This window comes from Alosa sapidissima, chromosome 4 (assembly GCF_018492685.1).
Source record: "Alosa sapidissima isolate fAloSap1 chromosome 4, fAloSap1.pri, whole genome shotgun sequence".
Taxonomy (NCBI): Eukaryota; Metazoa; Chordata; class Actinopteri; order Clupeiformes; family Clupeidae; genus Alosa; species Alosa sapidissima.
The window spans coordinates 3,503,367-3,526,785 of NC_055960.1; the positions used below are offsets into that span (position 1 = coordinate 3,503,367).

At 38.9% G+C, this 23,419-nt stretch overlaps 1 protein-coding gene across 5 annotated transcripts; it reads right to left on the bottom strand.

The window, feature by feature from the left end:
• Positions 1-68: 68 nt before the first annotated feature.
• On the bottom strand, positions 69-22,805 carry appl1 (adaptor protein, phosphotyrosine interaction, PH domain and leucine zipper containing 1). Of its 5 annotated transcripts, none has more exons than XM_042090017.1 (22): positions 22,599-22,805; positions 20,391-20,489; positions 19,255-19,314; positions 18,599-18,670; positions 17,413-17,500; positions 17,230-17,271; positions 17,052-17,110; positions 16,463-16,609; positions 14,704-14,786; positions 9,927-10,085; positions 7,184-7,372; positions 6,880-6,922; positions 6,383-6,439; positions 6,200-6,291; positions 5,712-5,891; positions 5,545-5,597; positions 3,629-3,803; positions 3,337-3,373; positions 3,022-3,168; positions 1,824-1,874; positions 1,594-1,683; positions 69-1,206 (listed from the first exon to the last, which is right to left on the bottom strand). In XM_042090017.1, exons 2-22 carry the CDS (start codon positions 20,412-20,414, stop codon positions 1,054-1,056), a joined length of 2,001 nt encoding a protein of 666 aa, XP_041945951.1. In that variant the 5' UTR covers positions 20,415-20,489; positions 22,599-22,805; the 3' UTR covers positions 69-1,053. The 5 variants fall into 5 exon arrangements, with proteins under 5 accessions (XP_041945951.1, XP_041945946.1, XP_041945949.1 ...); XM_042090012.1 differs by lacking the exon at positions 22,599-22,805 and adding an exon at positions 21,978-22,197; XM_042090015.1 differs by lacking the exon at positions 22,599-22,805 and adding an exon at positions 21,978-22,195 and having other exon boundaries at positions 5,545-5,594.
• Positions 22,806-23,419: the final 614 nt, after the last annotated feature.

The following is a 23,419-nucleotide window of genomic DNA, read 5'->3' on the forward strand; positions in this document are numbered from 1 at the left end:
TAATTATAATATACTATACAATCAGCTTGAGTGTTTCCCCACCAGAAAGAGTCTGTAATATTATTGCATACATACAAAAGCTCATTTGATATCAGTCTTGTGTGCTTCAAGGGAACAGTACATCTCAAACACTGTTGAGAAATAAAACATGATTTGAGATCAGCAACAAACATGCATTATACTGGGCATGTGTCGAGGGCAGAGCGTCAAGTGCACCAATGCAAACACAGTGGTCCATCATTCAGTAACTTAAACAGATCATTAAATCTTATTTTGCTATTTTGAGTGTCAAGTTGAACATTTCTAGCTGATCAAGCAGAAATTGCACTCTATAAGGAATTTATGTGAAACAGAAAAATATTCTCTCATCTCTCTCATATTTCCATAACACAACACACGCACAGCACTGGTAAATCATTTCCTATCCTGAATGATGGCAAATACAAGGTCGTAACATAGCATTTCTGCTAGATGTTAAGGGCAGTCTCTTCGGCAGACATTAAAATGATTTTTTTCTTGATTTTAAGTAACAAAACATGTCAAATGGAACAAAAACCCCTCTTGACAGAACCAAAAGGGCATGCAAAGGCTGTTAGAGCAAAAGTAAGCTTAAGCCTTAGAGTGCAACTCCAAAATAAAGATATTATTACAAGTCCTTTACAAAATGAGTCTGTTTTTGACACACTCCGTTTCTTCTAAAATAAAAAAGAATATTTTCTCTCATGTTTTAGTATGCTGTTGTATGAAGTAGTGAATTATACAAAATGTTGTAGCATTTATATATCTTTTGAATATAAGAGACAGCATAAAATAAAGAATTTATGTACAGAACAAAAAATAAGTAAGAATTAAAAAAAAAATATTTGGGGAAGTTTTGCCTATTCTATGGTTTGTCCTTCCCTCCTCTGTCGGAGGCCCTGCTTGCTACAATGATTGGTTGTCATTTTTGTCTCTCAAAACCTTATTCCCTTCAGAGGCCCTTGCGTGGGAGGCTTCAGCATGGCTGTGGCCAAGTGGACAGTTTTTGAGAGGGAAGGTGTACACAATTCATGATCAGGCTTCTGATTCACCCTTTTTCCGGCCCTCCTCGCCAGCATCACTGTCCTCTGATTGGCTGTTGCTAAGCACCAGGAATTGTCCATCTGCAGTAGGTGGGTTGGGACGGCTAGAGGCGGCTATCAAGCGACTCTGTTCTTCAAGGTCCTGCTGGGCAGAGCCATTTAGTTAACTCAATAGCAGTGAGTTTTATGGTCCTACTCCCATAAATAAGCATCTAACATGACCTGTCGTTTTAAAAAGCATTCCTAGAAATTTTATCAGACTGAATCATTTCATTGAATCCTTACATCATGTATACATATGAATATACGTAGCCTATGCATTAATTCATGTCCTGTAAGCAGTGGAAACACAACGGCTAAAAGGGCTGAATAGTGAGACGTTCCTATACCTGTCCCCTTTACCTGGGTAGTGGGCTAAATACCAGTAATGGAAACTACACTCATGTCAGCGACCTTTGGTATTTCTTTTCTAATGAGAAGTACATTTTGTTTTTCCTGAGGGTCAGTCCATAACATCAAGTTCCAGACATACCTTTTCAATCTGTTTCTGTTTGGTCAGTTCCTCCTGCTGCTTCTCTTTGGCCTTCTCCAGCTCCTTCTGCTTCTCTGTAGCTCTTCGATCCTTTCCCAAGAGAGTATCAATAATAATTATGAGATTGATGGTAGTAGTCTTGATTTGTGCTAGTTGAGTTGAAAGGCCAACATTCAGTCCCCAACTTTAAGCATAAGCATAATTTGAACTCAGATCCCATACTAACTTACCATTTCGGAATGGAAAGCGATTTGTTTAGCCAAGCCCACACTATCACAGATCTTAGGAACAGAAAACACAGAAAATAAATACATTTACATATTAAAGGGAGGGATTTTATGCAATATCAAGCCCAAAAATGTTTGTGTCACATTCAGCAATCATCTCCTCACGACTGCTAGCATTCCATTCCATGAATACACTGTATAAAAAACCCGGTGTCTGTAGACAGCCCAGGCTCCGAAAACTGGAAACAAAGTGGGGGCAGCCTGTCCCCCAAACATAACTGAAACCTTGCGTGGAATGTCTCTGGGGATACTAAAGGTGGGGGTAATCTACCTCTCTGGCGTGTTTTGTTTGGTCCTTGGTTAAAATATAATGTACGTTTTTTGCACAAAAGCATACCAGAGTTAGATATAATATGCAACAGCTAAGGTTCTCACAAAAACTACAACATCTGACCACATTACTCCAATACTTAGGTCCCTGCACTGGCCTCTAGTAAGTCACAGAAGACATGTAAGACTTGACTTTAAAGCACTACTGCTTGTTCATAAATCACTAAATGGAATGGGACCTAATAACCGATCAGATATGCTTCAGTAGTACACACTTTCCAGACTTCTCATGTCTCAGGAAAAATACTTGTTGGTTAAGCCCGCTGTGAGAACTAAACATGGTGAAGCACCTTTTCTGGAACCAACTTCTAGATGGCATCAAAAATGCCCCAACTGTAGTAAGTTTTAAATCAGGACCGTCTACTTTCTGCTAACTGATCAAATGCACTTCTAGACACATTCTGTCTTTTAATTATTCTACTTTGTGTCTTTTCTGTTTTTTAATTTTCATATTTTATGTACTTTACCTTTAAAACAATTATTTTTGCTCTTGCCCTTTTATGCATTCATTTACTTTTATTCTCTACTTTTGTTTATGTAAAGCACATTGAATTAACTCTGTATCAAATGTGCTTTACAAATAAACTTGCCTTCCCTTAAGCTCCAAATAAAGTAGACAGTGACATTACTACCCTTATTTTTCACCACTATCTCTTTCTTTCTTCCACAACAAAAGAGCGAGGACTAATAAAGCCAGTGTCATTTGCAATGTCTTACCAGACATGTTCTCATTTAAGAAGTAGCTATACCCCAATACTGTCCGTGGTGAGGAAGAGTAGTGTGAACATGGCACGCAGGCACTGGCCCTTACCTTCTCCCCATCATTGTTAGACTCAAAGATGTAACAGACAACGACTGGTCGTCCATCTACTTTCCCTCCAGCTGTTTGAAGCACAAAGCCAAATAGTCGCTTGTTCTCTTGATGAGATGCGCACAACACCACACTGGACAAGGGGAACTAAGGAACAAATGGACAGCAAGGAAAAAAATATGAGAAACGTCCACTGAGTGATAGCACTGCTGGCAGGAGGAGGGCTATAAGATACATAGCCAACTATGCATGGGCTCTTATGCCACTCAATATGACAATATGATAGACAATTTACATATGATGATGATGACCTACCCTCAATCTGGTTACTTGTGTCTGTGGATCAATTAACCTGAAGGAGGAAGAGCCAAACAGTACAATATGTAAATATACAATGGTTGAATTGTCATTTCAGCTTACAAGATATCCTAGAGATCTAAATGGCTTAAGTTAAATAGCTGAACACCAATATCATTACTTTCAATTTCCTATGTTATCAAAAGAAACAGCAAAGAAAAGTAAACCTCAAAATTAGCTACACTGCTCTCTTCTGGCACTCAGTTGAAAATGTGACCTCTATAAATCAGATCCTGAGATTGTTTCCTACTTGAGACACTCGCAGGTGACTAGGAGGTGTGATTCAGTCATGCGGAAGATGTTGTGTATGGCCCGTGCTGCCAGGATCTGCCTCATGGTCTCATAGATCACATCTGTGTTCTCTGTGGCCTTCACCTCCATAGAGCCCAGGAAGCGCACAATGAAAAGCTGGTGAAGGATGGAATCTAAGCAAAGACAGGCATTACAAAGGCTTACATACTTTTGTCAATTCAAATGATGAACAAAGTCTAGGACCTTATACACAGTTTGACAGAAATTGACAATATTCACATGGCCTTATTTTCTGCAAAAAAAATTCCACATTACAGAGCATTAATATTCAACATTACAGAATGTTGTAGTGTTTTCCGGTTTTCAATCAATAAAGTTATAGATATTATAGACAGACTACCAGCTGAGATCAGTTGCATTGTTTTTTTTTAAATCAGGGCAGCAGTTTGCAGATTCCATTATGTGCTTACATAATTGCAAAAAGGTTCTCCAATGTTTTCTTAGTTAGCCTTTTAAAATGATATCAGATTAGTAAACAGAATGTGCCTTTGGAACATTGGATGAATGGTTGCTGATAATGGGCAATGTAGATATTGCATTAAAGATCATCCATTTCTTTCTACAACAGTCGAGAACCCTTTTGATGCTACATTGATGCTAAACGGGCAGGGTGCCACGTCGCTATTTTATTCCCTTAACAATTCTCAAAATATAATTACACTTCTGTGGTAGTGTAGTGAGGGTTTGTGCAGACAAACGGAAGTATTGTAAACTTTGAAAGAAAAAAGGGGTTTCTAAAATTCAGTGCATTGTCAGATGCAGAAAAAAAGCAATACTTAAGAGTTATCTTCTTTTTATGAATGCTTCTTGGATCCACACGAGCCCTCATACCCATCATACTTTCATATGATGGAAACACACATGGTCATCTTCATAAAATGAAATACCTAATCTCAATTGAAGTAACGCTTCAATCTGACAATGCACTGAATTTTAGAAACCCCTTTTTTCTTGAATCTGTTCCTTTATGACATTCATTTCCCAACTTCTTTCCCAGATCACATGGAGGCAAAGCACTGATCTCTAGCTCTTTGTCTGTCTCTCACAGAGGACTGCATACCATGCATAGACTTTGCCTAACCAGCTGGCTAGTAATTATTAAAGTACTCACATAGGCACTGATAGGTTGAAGCTGGTGTAGAAAACTCATTACAAAGATGGCAATTATGCTAAATCCTCTTGCTGCGTGTATGATGACCAGTCAGTCTTATGTGTGTATAATTTACTTGATCAGTTTATTTTCTCTAAATAAGATGTATTTATGTGTAGTATGTTGTTCATGTTGAAATAATTATTTGGGGCAATTCAACTATGAACCATAAACTGTGTGTTTAGATTGGATATGTGTAGCAAACAAGTGACTCTCTTACTCTTACATTGACTTCCATTGTATTAAAAGAACACCACATGTGGTGCAAAGTGGTACTGCAAGGCCAGTACAAATTCAGTGGATTTTTTATTATTTTTTAAAAGTCTTATCTCTGCAACTGAGCAACAAACCCAAATTTTGGACAGATAAACCTCACATACAGAATGATATATGGTAAAATTAAAAAGAAATCCTGTCTACGTGGTGAAATGAGAAGTTGAAAACGGGCTTTTTGAAAATCAAGCCCAATTTTAAAAAAATGCTCTGAAAATATGATAATGATAACAACCAAAGTTTATGCATGGACATGACATTATAATGCATGTATGAGTGGGGGAAAAAAAAACAAACAATCTGACTAAACCTACGCTTCGCTGCGCGGCGGTCATAATAAATGTTGTTAATTGGTCAGATTCATTATTTTGTTTTAAACTATTGTGTTTTATGAACATGCTCAATGAGTTCCACAAATATAGACTCCTTACCTTCTCCATCTTCTGAATGTGAATTCCCTGACTCCCCAAATGGGTTGGTCCTTCTTTCAGAAATGGGAGAAGTGGTTAAGACAAGCCTTGAATTCAAACAACATCTGAGGGTGAAGTGAAAGCCTTAATATTCACGATATACCGAAGTTTGGGAAAGTGTGACAAACCTGCCCTGTGTAGCACTTTTGGCCTGGCCAGAATACTCTTCACTAACTGGTGAAATTATGTCAAACTGGATGGGTGTGTCAGGAGCCACCAGTGAGTCAAGTGAGAGAGAGGAGAGAGCAGGTGACTCTGACCCCACTGAGCTCTGGCTGCTGCTGCGTCCTGCTTTCGGCCTACTTTGCCTAAAATTTGAGTTTGACAAATTCATCAGTTTCCCAACAGATAATATAATAAAATATATTTTTTAAATAGTTTCTTTAGTCACATACAGTATGTCCTTGAATAAAACTTGAAAGACAGGAGGAAAGGACACATCTAATATTATCCATGATCTCACATTAATAACACAAGAAGGATTGTAAAATAGTCAAACCATACAGTGATCCAGTGGAATTAACTGCTACTGTTTCACAAATGTACATTACTTAAACATCTGATTAAATTACAGTTTACTGGAGCAAGAGGTCGATGCCTAGCACTGTTTACGTACATGGTTGTTCGCAGGCTCTCTTGCCTCTGTTGGAAAGAGGGAGATGGTGTCACAGCCTCTAAAGCGGATTGGTTGACTCGAGCAGCAATTTCCTGCAAAAGGTTTGGAAAGCATGTCAAAATGACAACCGAGAAAGTAGTTGTACAATCATTCTATAACAAGAATGCAGAGAAGTGACCTCACCTCAGGATTTTCACTCAGATATATCCTCTTCGAAATGTTGTTTATGGTTGCAATCCACTACATGGACACAGGAAAGATGATTTACCAGAAAATAATCAATACCGGTAATTAAGTCTGATCGGTGTTTCAACACCTCGTTTGCACTTTTATTTACAAATAAACAAATAAACCACTAATTTTGTATAATCTACTTTTTGGTTTTGTGTTTACTTTTTCTCCAAAGTTTCAAAATATTGCATTACAGTATGCTTCTGCATGCTCTTAGGCTTAAAATGCAGGTGTAACAGTTTTGGATGTTTTCATTGTGTTCATTGGACTAAGATAAATCACCAAAAGAAACCTTGTTTCACTCAATTTTACCAGGGTTGCCAGTCATTGTGGATGACGCTATAGTTTTGGCCCACAAGCCACCTGTTGCCGACCACTGAACTAGAGGATATCTTCTGTCTGCTATGCTGAAAAGATTATGTATAGCAAGTGTTTGGTTGTGTTTCTACCTCTTCACAGTCCTTCCTGCTCTCTGCTTGTAAAATGGCCACTCTAGAACAGACAGAGGTTCAATTTATTATAATGCAGCTATTCTCATGAGTGAATTAACTCAACAAGTCATTGGCAAACCAACAAGCAATAGGCCTTTGTAACGTTTGTGGTTTCTAATAACAAACATAATAGAATAGTGGCGTTATATGCTTGAAAGCAAAAAAAATAATTGATGCAGTAAAGCAAACACATACAGTATTACCTCCTTTGATGCTTTAATGTGCTTTACAGGAATGAAAATAAAATGGGTCAGAGCCTTACTTCTTGCCATCAAAAGAGGTGATCTGGAAGCAGAAACGTCGGTCCTCACAATCCACAGCCATCACTGAGCAGTTATCCAAGTCCATGACCAAGCCGCCAGCAACATCCCCACGAGACTGGCTCATCATGTTCCCTCCCTGGGTGAAAAAGTACTGTCTGTCCCAGGTTGAGGACACAAGGCCTGTTTTACTGAAACACACACACACAGAAAATAACAGTAGGGGTCATCAGCTCAGACAAGCAATGCACAACAAACAGATTAAAGCTGCTGCATCGTTGGAATCGCTAAGCGATTTATCAACACCATCAAGCCGTTTTTGAAAAGTAAATGTTCCAATCAATGATCTAGGCAGCACATTTTCTTCTCTCTCCTTCATTTTACAGTCTAATAGTTACTGACTACAACGGCTCGGTCAAAGGTTATACAGAATCGATTAATCTGCGTTTTTATCGGTATATGGTTAAATGACTCATTACGGGGCGAATGAAGGCTCTCTCGCTCGCCCCTACTGCCTGTAGGAAGAATATCCCACTTGCAAGTTTGGTGTATCCTACCCGCCGACCGAAGCAGGATCAGTTTACAGCACAGAGGTAGGCTAACGAAACGCTAGAGATTGTTGCAAACGTGTGTATAATGGCAGAGCCAGCGAAAACCCTTGACGGAAGACACAAAGAAAAGGAAAAGAGCTTCAGACCGAGCGAGGGGGAGTTTCCTAGAGAAAAAGCATCAGGCTTGCCTGGTGCCCCTTTAAGCTTTTAACTTTAAACTTTTAGTTAACTTTCAAAGCATCTTAACTGTTTGGCTTCGCTGAAATATTGCCATACACTTTGAAGGTGTTAGCAAGTTTGTGGGTCCAAATGGAAAACGCGAATGATAGCCTACTTTATTTAATGCTTAATGCCTCGTTTATAAAACTGCTTGCCATTGTATTTAGGGAGCTGCACATAGCTAAGTTGTAGGCTATCTATATGCATGCGGTTGCGGTAGGCTAGCTGTTACAAACACTGGTCATATGATTAAGTAATGCCAACGTTATTCCGTGGTATTTGTGGGAGTTTTATTCAGCGATCACCTAGCTGAGTATTGGACGCGTGTGGTGTGTGTGTGTCTCTCCCTAAATGCCTCTTCTATAAAACTGCTTGCCATTGTATTTAGGGAGCTGCAAATAGCTAAGTTGTAGGCTATCCCTATGCATGCGGTAGTGGTAGCTGTTACGAACACTGGTAAATCATATGATTAAGTAATGCCGACGTTGTTCCGAGATATTTGCGGCAGTTTTATTCAGCGACCACCTGGCTGAGTTTTGGACGCGTGTGGTGTGTGCGTCTCCCTCCCCCTCTCCCCTCGAGCGGGGTGAAGTTGCCATCGCAGTGATATCAGAGCTTTAATAATGAGAGACGTGTTATATGTAGTTGAATATTAATTTGTGTTAACGTTTATCATGTACAACCAGACATACCGTGTATGCCGTTTGCTAACGTTATCATTATCAATCCATTTCAATGGTGGTTCGTCAGCTACCAAACAGAAGTTTGTGTGTGCGTCTGGTCTGTCTCACTCAATGGGACACACGCATCACAGCGATATGAGAGTGCTGCGTTACCTGAAGGAGAGATTTTAAAACTTTGAGAGATATGTTTTTATAGCTTTTGACGTTGATGCCGTTTAGAACAGAAACATCTGACACCATGTTATTTTCCTCTGCTGATTTATGTTCTGTGGTTGACAAATCTGGCAGCTTTTTTTTTAGAAAAATATAGACATAGAACATTTTAAACCATGCAGTCTTAAATTACAAATCAAGCACTTTATTTCAATAGCTACTTTTCAGGCTTATTGTTTTCTTAAATTATTTAAATGTGTTGACAAAGGACATTTTGTGATGACCTGAATTATGTCTTATAATATGTCAGCAAGCAATGAATCATCAAGGCTGTGTTGTAAGATGTTGATGAGAGCATTTTGCACAGTTAACCATATCCTGTGCACCCATCCATAAGTTCAACAAATGTTCCTTTTTTAAATTGAGACTTATAACATTTGTTATCATCATCTGTGTAATTATGTGTCATTTGTATGATGTAAATTGAGGGAGCAAAATAAAAGCAGTATCGGCTCCAAATATCGGCTCAAGAAAATCGGCAGCCTGTATCGGTCATCGGCTAAGGCTGATGGAAAAAAAATCAGTATCGGCACTAAAAAATCCATATCGGTCGATCCCTACTAGGACACACGTTCCATCTCAGCACCGCTGATGTGGAGGGGGGTGTGCGCCTTGTTCTTGGTTCTCCTGAAGTCCACAATGATCTCCTTGGTCTTCTGGGTGTTGAGTGCCAGGTTATTGTTTTTGCACCACATAGCTGTGGTGTCATCTGCAAACTTGATTATAGCATTGGAGCCATAAACAGGGGCTCAAATTACAAACTACATATTGTATCTTAGTGCATCTGTATTAACAAATGCAGAAATAAAAAAAATAAAAACAGGAATCCCTCTCTGCCTATTAATGTTCTAGACAAGGCATGTGCTCTGCATATTGAAAAAAGAAAAGGATGAAAGTTTACAACAACTCCTGACATTGCCTTAGAATTTTATCGGATTTGGAGATTGAAGAAAGTGTTGTACTAGATACTTACTGCCAAGGACACGTAGGGTAAAACTAACAGATCATACTTATGCGTGGTCACTCTTTTGGATCCTACTAGACAATACTGGATCATATCCATGATTTAGGATTCATACTTGCGCATGTTGAGGTAGCCAGCCTTCCGGGTAAGGGTGCGGTCAATTGGGATCTTGTTGGGATCTGGGTCAGGCATGTATAGCAGGTCACTGGCCTGCTCTAGGTCCTGAATGGTCTGCTGCATAGTATCCACTTCTCCATCCATCTCTCTACGGACACTAAAAAAAAAACAGATGAATGCATACTGTATGAACACATCTGATAAACTACTATGGACTACTACATCTACAACATACACTTAAGCCAACCGAGTCCCAACATCTGTGTACAAGAGCTCTTTGCACATGGTGATCCACACCGTGTTACCACACACTCTGTACATGCAGGGGTTAAAGTGGGGGGAACGGGGAGGAACGCAGTTCCACCACATCAGATAAATTATTATTACACGGCTCTTCATAATGCTGAAGAATGCTCCATTCACTTGAATGGGCTTTCCCAATGTTCGGTGGTCTGCTATTTCTCGATAACACACCGCTGTCAAGGAAAATGGGTTTTGTGCTTCTAATTCACGTCTTTCATATCACTACGCAAGTACTGGAACTTCATTCAAAAGTGAAAGCAAACGGTTGATCAGCTGTGTTCTAAAGAATGTTTGATTCAAGTTCAGCGCGTGTTGTTGCGAACTATTTGTTTCTCAGCAAAAGCCACTATAAAACGGTAACAAATAGGCTAGGCTATGTAGGCTAAAGAGTCATATTAGGGGGAGTTTTGTTTTGTTTTGGCAAGTAGCCGTGTAATAAGCGGGATAATGTATAGAACGCCGGTCATTATGGGAAAATTGGTCCCGACAGGGCGAACCGTCTTGTTCCGCCCTGAATGGACTTATTTCTGCTTTCACTTTTGAATGAAGTTCCAGTCCTTGTGTAGTGATATGAACGACAAAGACAATAGGAGATACTATTGCGAGAAAATAGGCAACTATATGGAAAATACGGTAACACTTTATTTTAAGGTTCACATGTTAGCCACCAATACATACCTGTATTAGTGACTTGTAAGGCATGTGTTAGGCAACATTAACCATTTGTTAGGTGTGTATTCACAAATTTCTTGTTCATGATTAATTAGGCCTTTATTATTGATATAATCTTAATAATGACCTTGTAAGCCTTGATCTCTACATACTAATTAGTAGTAAGTACCAAAATAGAATATGCATAACCTACTTGTATACTGTCTGAATAAATCCCAAATAGTAGGAGAACAGTTGTAGAATAAGCAAGTGTATGGCTCAACCTCATTGCTGCATTTCACTGCCCAGGTTGCTGTGTGAAATAGCACTTAATAACTGGGAGATTGGCTCCCATTCTAAAGTGGAAATGGTTCCTTGGTAGCAAGCACATTATCATCAGTAATACCTCTGCAGAATGTACTTATTAGTCATGAATTGGTTCCATATTCTAAAGTCAGGCATTATTATTATTAAGAATTATATGATGGGAACAGTCTAGACTATATAACTCCTGGTCAATACAGACATTCTTTACCCTTAATACATTGCTAGTGCATACATTGTTCATTCAAAATATGGTCCCTGTTCTAAAGTAGAGGCTGGGACAATGTTTATTTAACAAGTTCTGTAAACATGTTACATTGTACTCTCAATGAGCTCACAAAGCACAAAAAGACTAGCAATACCTTCTCCCAATACTGATAAAATACTAGTCCACTCTGGCAAGTAAATAGCAAATGTTCTTTTGTGTGATTTCTTTACTGCTACTGTAGTTTTCAGGCAAATAGGCCTGCTGTGCACAAGTTTTTGATATGTGGTAGGTGGGTCCCGTTTCAAAGAAGACCACCACAGATGTGTTGAATGACAATTCTTTTGCCCTTTTTATTTGTTTAAAAGACGTGTTTTTATCCTGTCAGTTCTAGTTACAACTAGCTTTTGCTTGTCTTTTTGTGCTTTGTGAGCTCATTGAGTGTACAATGTAACATGTTTACAGAACTTGTTAAATAAACATTGTCAGTGCTGTCACTTTTCTCATCTTCTTTTCTATTGTTAACACCCTCCCAGCCTCTACTTTAGAACAGGGACCATATTTTGACATATCATGACTAATAAGTACATACTGCAGAGGTATTACTGATGATAATGTGCTTGCTACCAAGGAACCAGTTTCCACTTTAGAATGGGAGCCAATCTCCCAGTTATTAAGTGCTATTTCACACAGCAACCTGGGCAGTGAAATGCAGCAATGAGGTTGAGCCATACACTTGCTTATTCTACAACTGTTCTCCTACTATTTGGGATTTATTCAGACAGTATACAAGTAGGTTATGCATATTCTATTTTGGTACTTACTACTAATTAGTATGTAGAGATCAAGGCTTACAAGGTCATTATATCAATAATAAAGGCCTAATTCGTCATGAACAAGACATTTGTGAATACACACCTAACAAATGGTTAATGTTGCCTAACACATGCCTTACAAGTCACTAATACAGGAATTAATTAGGTATGTATTGGTGGCTAACATGTGAAGCTTAAAATAAAGTGTTACCGAAAATACTTAGAGGTTCCCTCTGAGTCAGATCTGCTCCAAAACTTAATGGGTATTTCTTAGCTTGTGTTACAGTCTTCCACCAAGTTTTGTGAAAATTTTACCAGTAGTTTTTGCGATATTGTTGACTGACATACCGTAATGCAGCAGCCTATGGTGCAGTAAATGAAAGCTCTTGATAGTGCACGCCAATAACGTATATGAAAACAATATATGGAATAAAACTGGACAGATACATCTAATTAGTATTGCTGTAATATCATCAAACTGCAATGATGTGAGCACTAGCCAGCTGAGGGCACTTATAGCCTAATATGCATCTGGACAATATTGTGCGCCTGCCCTAAGCATTGACCACCGCTCCAAGTGAAGAGGAAACACTGTGTGAGAAAGCTAATGTTTTTACAATAAACTACAACCCCAAAACAGAAAAAGTTGGGACATTGTGTAAAAGGCAAATAAAAGCAGAATGTGATAATATACAAGTCTCGTAAACCAATATTTATCAGCAAAAAGGACATAGACAATATATCAAATGTTGAAAATGAAAATGTTGACTATTTCATGGAAAATATATGTTAATTTTCAATTTGATACCAGCAACATGTTTCAAAAAAAGTTGGGACAGGAGCATGTTTACCACTGTGCTGCTTCAACTCTTCAATTAACAAAATTCTGTAAATATTTAGGAACTGAGGAGACCAGTTGCTAGAGTTTTGAGAGTGAAATATTGTCCCATTACTCCCCAATATAGGATTTCAGTTGCTCAACAGTATGGGGTATTATAAGTCATGTTTGTCATTCCATTACAAACCTAATTTCACAAATCTGGACTGAAGACAGGCCATTTTAGCCCCTTGACTCATCATCTATGGAGAAATACTATAAATATGTGCAGAATTCATTTTGCCATTGTTTTCCTGAAATATTCAAGGTCTTCCCTGGAAATTACATTGCCTGGATGGGAGTATATGTTGCCCAAAACCTGTATACATCATTCAGAATTGATTGTGCTTTGCCAAATGTGCAAGATGCCCATGCTGTAGGCACTAATGCTCCTCCACACCATCATAGATGTTGGGTTTCGAACTGAAGACTAAAACAAGTTGGATAGGTTGGATACTTGGATAGGCCCTCTTCTCTTTAGCCCAGATGAGTCCATGATTTTCAAAAAGAATGGCAAATTCTTTTGATTGGTCTAAACTCAGGACCTTTTTCCATGTTACCTTAGTACATTTTAGGCCCAGATAAGATAGTGGTATTTACTTTATGTATCAATACAATGTTGGCTGTTTTGACCGTTTTGGTTGTAGTTTTTGAATTGAGTATCAAACTGTGCACATAACCAATGGTTATCAGAGGTGTTCCTGAGCCCCAACAATGACAGGTCTGGAAACAGGTCTGGTGTTGATGCAGTGCCATCTGAGGTCCAAAAGACCATGGCCATCCACTTTGTTTTTCAGCTCTTTCCCTTGTTTGCAAAGATTTCTCTGGATTCTCTGAATGTTCTAATGATATTATGTCCTGTAGATAACGAACTCCCCAAATACTTCACAATTGCATCTTAAGAAACATTAAAATTACATTGTTTCATCATTTGTGCACACAGGTTTACACAGAGTGATGAATACCCCTACATCTATACTTCTAAGGGACCCTGCCTCTCTGGGATGCTCTTTTTCATACCCAATCATGTTGCCAGTTACCTTTATTAGTTGTGAAATATTCCTCCTTTTGTTTTCTTTATCATTACACAACTTTTCCAGCATTTTGTTAGCCCTGTCCCAACTTTTTTTGAAATATGTTGCTGGTATCAAATTAGAAATTAACATATATTTTCCATGAAATAGTCAAATTTGTCATTTTCAACATTTGATATGTTGTCTGTGTCCTTTTTGCAAGTAAATACGAGTTTAAGAAAGTTGCAGATTATTACATTCTGTTTTTATTCACATTTTACACAACATCCCAACTTTTTCTGTTTTGGGGTTGTACATCAACACAACAATATGTGGAGTAAAACTGGATGGGCCATAATAACCTGACCAGTTCTACTTATTGCAATGTGAGCGGCAGCCAGCGGGGAGGACACGTCGGCAGGATCATTTAAAAGGCAACTGTAACAGTGGGGGCATTCATTTAGCCATGGGGCGGGGGGGGCATGGCAAAATGAATGCAGAGGAAACACTGGATAAAGATGTTATTTGTTAATAAGTGACAAAAGGGTTAAATGTAGCATGCAATCCTAAAACATGAGATCACTTACTTTTGCACGCTCGTGCCAATATTGGTCAAGAAGTCTTCCCATTGTTGTGTGAGATTTTCAGAACCCAGCTTGAAGAAACTGATCTAACCAGAGAGGAATAAAACACAAGCTGGACATTTCAAGTCTAACAAGAGCCGATTAATGTACAAGGTTCTGTATTCAAGCATTTGAGAGGACCACACAGGTAGTTTCAGAAATAATAAGCCCACACATGGCATTGCATTCACTTGCGAATTTCAGTGTGCAGTCTACTCACATTATAGAGATATTCCACCCATGAATTGAACATGCTATATCCGGGACTATGCGATATTTAGTGAAAAAGGACCAAGAACTGAATTTCTGCATCAGACTCTGAGGAGGGTACTGAGGGTGCTCAAATATCTGCCCCATGCCACCACATAGGGCCCTATCTTGACAATCAGAAACGCAGAGCATAGCGTATTCTTATCACCACGCAAAGTTTATTCCTATCTTACACTTGAATTGTTCGCCATGCCCTTCTCTTTTATTACACGATGCACCCAGGGGTATGGCAATTAATGACCTACGGTGTGGTCTGGTGTGTGATCGCTATCTTGCACCATGTAAAAAGCATCACGCCACTGACCAAGAAAAACCTGGTCTATAGCGAAAGGCGCATATGAAGCACAGCTGAAGATGCACCGTCACAAGATGGTTTAGTGGAATACCTGTTCCATACGGTCTCACGTGCAAACAGATTCCTTCAAATGCGCAGCTGACTATCAAAATACCGATGCGCTGTTTGAAGTTGTGCTGCTTGAAGTTGCGCTGCTTGCTGTTTAACTGACTGATTAAGAAACATAAGACCAACCTTTTTTGCGCCAGACGCCCGACGTTCGATAACAAAACCACCCCCAATGTGGACTGGACATACCCCTAAATTCATTTAAGCTATTCGTCAGTGACCATGCGTTTTAGATCGCCAAGATAGGGCCCTTAATGTCCGTGAACATTTAAGAATTATGTACGAAATAATATTTTATGTTTAAATAAAAATACCTGGCTGCCGACGGTCAGTTTATGTCACATCAACGTAAATTTTTACTTGCAAGACTGGCGACGGATTTGTAGGAAGAGGCATTGAACAGGGCAAGTTCACTTTACTGGGAAATGTCTGTTAGCCTAATCATTCAGATGATGTTGAAAAATAAACAGTTAAGATTTATCTCGTCTCGTAGTGTCATTTCTTTGAAAACAAGCTTTTTTTGGTTGTAGGCTATATTTGCAGCATTGGCTTTTCAAGAAACGTGATTTTAAAACAATCGGACTGGTATCACTCGATTTCATTTCCAAAGATAAAGCTACGCTGCAAAGCAACAGCTAAGCTAGCCAGTATACGCCAGTTCCCCGTTTTAGTCTGGCCCTCTGCGGCATTGTTTATTACAGTCTCAACAGAACACACACAATAGATAAAGATTTCACTTTGTGAGGAACAACAAGGCAAATTATGTTGCCATGTAGTATGTATGTTTACAAATCTTGTTCTTTGTCCCGCAAAGAATATAAAGAACTAGAAATTGAATCTTTGAAATTAATTTTCTTGAACACACCTCATAGTCCCCATATGGTGCAAAACACTTTGAAAGTCTATGTATTACATGCACAGTCGGAAATAAATCTAGCATAGTTTCTATAGACACTTGGACAACTAATTGGTCTTGATAGATGTAACATCCTTACTATAGGCCCAGAGTGTCAATTAAATCACAGAACTGTGCCAACACTCACTCCTTACCTGTGCCTGCATGTATCCCAGCAGTGGCTCCAGCAGGGCTATCTTCTTCTTGTACTGCAGGGTATTCAGTGCAGTGAAGTAGTGCATCATGGTCTGGTGTTGCTTCTTCCTGGAGGTGTAGACATCCTCCATAACCTCACTCTTCACCTGCCCACACAAAACCAAAGACATTAACTAATTCCTCTCCTCAGGATCAGACCCATAATTACATTTTCTTTTTGGTCACGAGGAAACAGAACGTTTTATAAAAGTTTGTCACATACAAGATTAATTTATGAATTTAAATGGTTTGTCCATTTATATACAAAAACAATTCAACAAGTCAATTTTTTGTGAAAAAAGTTCGCACATTCCTTGGTATTCTTTTTTGATATCCTTTTCTGAGTTTATTTTCTTATTTGGCAGATAACGTTTCGACCTTGCGGTCTTCCTCAGATTCACTTCAAGTAAAGTGATTGCACTATAAACAATACATTGATTGATTGATAAGTAGGACGCCCACAGCCTCTATAATAGGCGGCTATTACAGTACTTCAGTGTTCATCCAGACATTCGTTTTTAGCCTAAGTTAATAGTAGTAGAGACAGACCTTCTCGTTGTCCCTTTTCTTAGACAGACGGCTGTATCTGTTGATAGCCATGTCGTGATCTACATGAGAGACCAAATAACAAAAGCAAATACAATTTAGCTGCACATTATTGTGTTATGGTGTTCAGAAGACCTATTTCATTTCTCCATTAAGTGTAGATGCAGTATCATTCACATACCATTGCTGGCTATCTGAAATACCTCCTTCAGTGTGAGTATTTCTGTGAGATGATGAGAGAGGCCAAACAGCTTACAAACTACATTTGTTCATGCTTGGTTAAAAAGCATCAGCCTAATGTAATGTAATGTAACAACATAAGTGACTCATTATACCTCTTTCAAAAATCAAGACTGACATCTACCTTTGAGGTCACGTTCCTTGAACTGTGTGATGGGGAACATCATGGCGTCTGCCAGCTGGGTAGAGAGGACTGCATGACACGAGCTGAGCTGTAAGACAAAGTGCAGGCAGAGCTCACTTTGAGCTGAAAACCTAAACAAAAAGTATAGCCGCAGACGGCCATCTTCAGTTCTGTGATTAATGACATTTAGTCATCCATCAATGTACTCACATGTGAATTGTGTGTCAAACGTATTTTTTTTTTTTTTTTTCGAAATTGGAAGCTCTACATTCTAGGTTCCTGATGGTGGCACTATAACATAGACTTTTCACATGCAGATCGCATTAATGGTTGGAAAACCATCCATATCTGGTTGAGAGAATACTTAAGTGTGCAAAGCTGTCATCACAGCTAAAAATAAAATAATTTGCTTTGTCAGCACTCTTTTGCTTACTACATACTGTATACATGTTATTTCATAATTCTGATCTTCAATTTAGCTGTATAATGTAAAAATAGTCAAAATAACGAAAACACATAAATAAGTAGGTATGTCCACACTTTAAATGCTTTATGTGTTTGTTGGTTTTTCAGACCATTTCAAGGTTTCCACATTTTGTTATGTTTCAGACTCATCTTAAAATTAATTTAATTCATTTATTTCTCATCAATCTACACACAATCCGCCAATACTCCACAAAAACAGGTGTTTTGTAAATGTATCATCAACTGTGAGACTTTATATAGACAGATGTGTGCCTCTCCTAATAATGTCCAATTAATTCATTTAAGCACAGGTGGACTCCAATCAAGTTGTAGAAGCATCTCAAGGACTATTGATAGAAGTAGGATGCACCAGAGATCAATGGCTAGTATCAGAGCGGTAGATATTTCTATGGCTCTGGCTAGTGTCATAACAAAGGGTCTGAATACTTATGTAAATGGAATATTTTAGTCTTGTATTTTTTTATAAATTTACAAAACACTCCAACTTGCTTTTTTGTGGGGTGTTGGAATATTGCGTGCAGATTGATGAGAAAAAAAAAAATATTGAATCCATTTTAAGATAAGTCTGAAACATAACGAAATGTGGAAAAAGTGAAGCTCTGTGAATACTTTCCGTATGCCCTGTATGTTTATGCATGTGCCTGGGTGTGTGTTTCTGTGTGTGTGTGGGCCCTAAACACCTTTGCTGTGGATGACTCACCTCATCAATGACTTTGGCAAACTGCTGCAGAGTGGAGTTCATGACTTCATCATCGCCCCCTAGTGGGAATCGCTACAAAAGAGTTACCACAGTATGAGTACAATTCTCAGGATCCATGACTTCCCAGACAGACTCCTCAAAGGTGGGAAGAAATCAGTTTAAGTCTTATTGTTCATCTAAGGAAGACTAAGCATAGTTGCAACTTAGTTGAAACATAGTTACTGTACATCATATTTTTACACTTGTGACACATATCTGATGTTGTCAAAAAGTGTGATCTGCGCACTGAAATCTGACTTTTTCTATTCTGATTTGGGCAATTTCCATATGTGGTCTAAATCCGATACAGGTCGGATATTTTGCAATGCGACATGCAGTCTGAACAATTATATCGGAATAGAGTACCGAAGCCACAATGTGGCAATAGATGCCACTTCTAAAGAATATTTAAAGTCAAAGAAAGTTATACTACCATTAAGACTTGCGGTGTGACCCAGCCATAGATGAGCCATAACAAATATGCATAGCCAATTAGGCAAATTAAAAGCAACAATGGCCCTAAATGCCACTTACCTTGAATGAGATTCATAACGTTCATAACTTGTCTTATAAACATCATAACATAATCTCTATGCATTAGAGCTGCTGGTTAGTACCTGTTTTTCATAATCCTTCAACAGCTTTGAGGTGAGATGAGTGGCAGCACTGAGTTCATTCTAACAAGAGACAAAACAGAAAAATGTGTCATAACTCTGCTGTTATCTAAAAGTTATGCGCAAGTGAACAAGCATGTCATTCCTCATCCATGTCTGTTCTTTATTCCTCTATCCTTGCATCCATTCCTTGTTTCCTCCATGTTTTTAGAAGGAGGGGCTAGGACATAAGGAAAGGAAGGAAGGAATGAAAGTAGGAAGGATTGATATATAAGGAATCAATATTTACGCAGCTTTGGAAAACTTGTTAACCTTAAAGGGACGGTCTTTGACTCTGATGAAAGGCTGTTGGTATTTGAGTTTGTAGCGAAGGGAGAGAGAAGTGACCCCACCCAGTCTTGAACCCGGGTCTCCGGGGCACTAAACCTGCAGCTTGACCACGACACCAAAGAGCCAGGCCCGTTGGTATGGCAGTCAGAGCGCATACTCAACTGTAGTGACGGCACTCCGTCACACTGCCCTCCCCTTTGGGAAGCTTGCCCATGCGCTTCACACACACTGCTGTCCCTCGCGCAACCACCAGCCGTACTTCTCCCTTCCCAGGGTGCCCCACACACCAAATTTAATCATGCGAAATAATCTTTTACTTCTAATAATGTAACATTAATAGCGGTGGACTAATGTCAGTGAGCTGCGGCAGCGGCAGCAGCAGAATATGACCATTGGGCAGACTCTTCCTGCATCTATGAGCCTCTGTTAGCGCTGATTGCAGTTCCTATCATTGCCAACAGGACAATATCATAAATCTACTGATGAATGTAGACAGAGATGTCCTGTCCCAATACTGCATAACGCATTAAACTGAGACTGAATCACTAATAATCATTTTAAATTCACTTTCAAAGATAAAAAAAATAGTTGAAGAGCACAGAAACAAGACAATACAATGCCATTAAAATGTATAAATTAACATGCATCAATTACTTATTAAGGAGGAACAATTTTTTGGGTGTCTGTCTTTAAGAACCGACCACACCTGATGATTTGTAACTAAGGACAATAGCTTCAAAACTTTTTCATTAAATTTGCATGACTACTGTTGGTCTTAATGTGATCATTAGCAGAGGTACCAAACTGACCTGTGCATCATAGATTCTGTGCATGGCCTGAAAGAGTTGGTGTGAATAGCTGGTTATGGCTGCTGCATCTTCTTCAAACACACCAAGCAAGGAGCGTGTCTGGGGAAAAAATAGACAGACAGTTATAAAAACAGAACTCTAGAGGTCAGATGTAGTCATAGGTTGAGTTCTACAGGGGCTGATAAAGTGCTTTATCATTTAAAAAAAATCATATCTACAGATGATGCACCAATAAAACAAGCAAATTGTGTCTATCGCTCCCACTCACATCAACATTAAATCACTTGACTCAGGTCACAATGACTGCTGCTTAGCTTGGCTTATTTGCCAGCTAGCTGATGAATCTGATTTTTTTTTTAATGAGTCAGTCTACATCATGAAGTGATGCAAAACTCACAGTTGACAAAAGTTACACACCTGCCAAACAACCTGGCCATAACTTCAGAGGATATGGCATCTAAGTGTACCAATGGTAGGAAGCATATTATTGCTACAATTATGAGGGGTATCCTCAGACTTCCCACAAGGGTAGGCTACCTTGCCACCCAAATGTTTGAGAACCCCAGGAGTAGATTGCCATTGAGAGAAGGATGAGGACATAGAAAAGACATTTTGCAAATCTCCGCAGGCTCACATGTAAGTGGCACTGGATCCTGCAGATGAAGTACGAATGGTCAAAACACTCTGCAAACCCTCTCCTGTTCATGCTCCTGCCTGCACTTTCAAATTACGTGTGATAAATACAAGACAAACTGCAATCCTACCTCCCTTAGTCTTAAGTCTCTCTTCCTCGATTATACTTACCACACATAATGTTTGTTTGTTTTATTCACATGTATAACCCTATTTAGTATGCAGAACTGACAGTTGTTTTTGCCACTGAATATTTAATTTCAACTAAGATAGTGTCATTCTAAGATATGTCAACGTATTGCTAACACAGTGAAAAAACACTTTACATCTTCATTGAGCAAATAATGGATAGGCCTAAAGAATGCATGTGCATGGCATGTGTAGGCCTATGCATTTGCATGTGATACCATTTTTCATTTCAATTGAGCAAACAAGGCCCGTAGTGACACCTCTCATGAGTAGCCTACTGCTCTTGCCCATCCTCCATTCTTATTATTTTCGTGGGAGTTTTGGCAACCTTACATTTTCAGCATGTCTGAAGAACATCTGAAGGGATTAACTTTATGTGAAGACGCTTTACAAGCAACACGAAGTTATGATCATTGCGATTCGGATGTAGGCTAAAGCCCGCACGCCTATTATATGATAAGAGTTCATACAAGGAAAAGTGATTAATGTTAGCAGCTATTTTAATTGCACAGCGATGACAACATGCAAGCAGATGTCATCAACATAGGCTACATCTAAAATAACACTAAGGGATGCCACCAAAACAAAATTCAAAATGAGTTACCAAGATGACATTGTATCGCATCACCTTCACAACATCGCACTTTGTAAAGAAATGTGTTGACCATGGCACAAAGACAGTAAGCAAGAGCTAGCCAGTTGATTGTTGCTAGCTAACATTAGCTGAATGCAATGGAAAAGGCAAGCCTTTTACCAGACATTTACCTGCGGACTGTCTTCCAGGGTCTCCTCTATCGGCAATTTTTCTATCCCAGGCATAACGATGGTTAAGCCAACAACAAAAGGAGTATTCTCAAGATAATTGTTTGGAAAAGCTCGCACTTCAGTGACAGTTTATTCCCGAAAAATTCAACACCTAGCCCCTATCCTCCTATGCGGATATTCCGCCTTTCAGTAGGATGTGATTGGGGGAAAATGTGTCGGTCTTGTCGTCTATGCACAACCATAGGGTGAACGCTTGATAGAAACTAGTGGCCATCATGGCTCTGCTAGGCTGTTTACACAGTAACTGTGTCACCACTCAGCATTATCTGGTAGAGCCAGTATGGTGCCAAAGGACAGCAGTTAGCCCGGGCTCATCCAGACGTCTATTTAAACTAAGACGGTTGCGTAGGCTACAATGTCTTACACAAGTGCAGCATAAAGGTTGTTTATATTTTTTAGTCAACAGCCAATGAAATTACACCTCCAAAACCTCAACTTCTGCAAGCGCTTCATGCTTGATCATAAGCACACTATGTGGATTTTTTATTTAGTTTATATAGTATATTTAGTATTTAGTAGTATTTTCTTAGCTGTCTCTATATATATAGCCTATATACTTACTTTTTCTGCTGTAAGTGCATGTTGTGTGTGATGTCTGTATGCTACTGAGACCTTGAATTTCCCCTTGTCTATCTATCTATCTATCTATCTACATCTGTGCTCCTGACAAAGTGGTTTAGGATCGGTCCGAATTCAAACCATTGAATTTCTAGGTTGGGGAAAAAACGCCCCCCTTGAAAAGCAATTTGCAGGTTGATTTCAAAACTTAATTTACACTTCATCTTCTCTGAGTCCCGAAGCCATGACGTAGCGTTGCCAAGGCAGCAATTTCACTGGATCTAAACAAATCAATCTAACCAGAGCCATATAAAGGTACCTTTATATGGCTCTGAATCTAACCATTGAAATCGCCATAGCGGTGGCTTTCTTAATCTATTTCAATAATTTTACAACGTTTCTAAGACGTTAGTATATTTTTTTACACTTTAGGAATCACATACTACAACATATATTCATACCAACACGATCAAATTCGTGACTACAGAGTTTTATTTTAGTATGGGTTTCCTCCGTAAAAGAGACCTGCATGTAACTTCACAGCATGCGGTTAAAATTCTTAAATTCACGGACGTGTTTTGGCTTTATTTTTTTGGCAAAAAACGTCGCTCTTGACAGCCGCCAGTCTTTGAAGTGTGACGTAGCGTTTCCATGACAGCAGAATCACTGGATCTAAACCAAAGATTCTAGCGCGTAGCGCTCTAGAATCTTTGATCTAAACAAACTTACAAAGTGGCGTACATAGCATTGAATTTAGACATGTGGCATCATTTCTAGCTAATAAAAATAAATATATCCATTTAAACGTGTTTTACCTGCTAGGC

Bases quoted from the DNA above. Each gene is read 5' to 3' on its own strand.
- appl1 (XM_042090012.1), bottom strand. From the start codon at position 22,031: ATGCCTGGGATAGAAAAATTGCCGATAGAGGAGACCCTGGAAGACAGT. The intron at 10,086-14,703 runs GTAAGTGATCTC...TTTTTTTTTTAG, and splicing joins ATTGGCACGAGCGTGCAAAA to TGTCCGTAGAGAGATGGATG. The intron at 6,923-7,183 runs GTAAGGCTCTGA...TGTCTGTTCTAG, and splicing joins ACCTCTTTTGATGGCAAGAA to AGTGGCCATTTTACAAGCAG.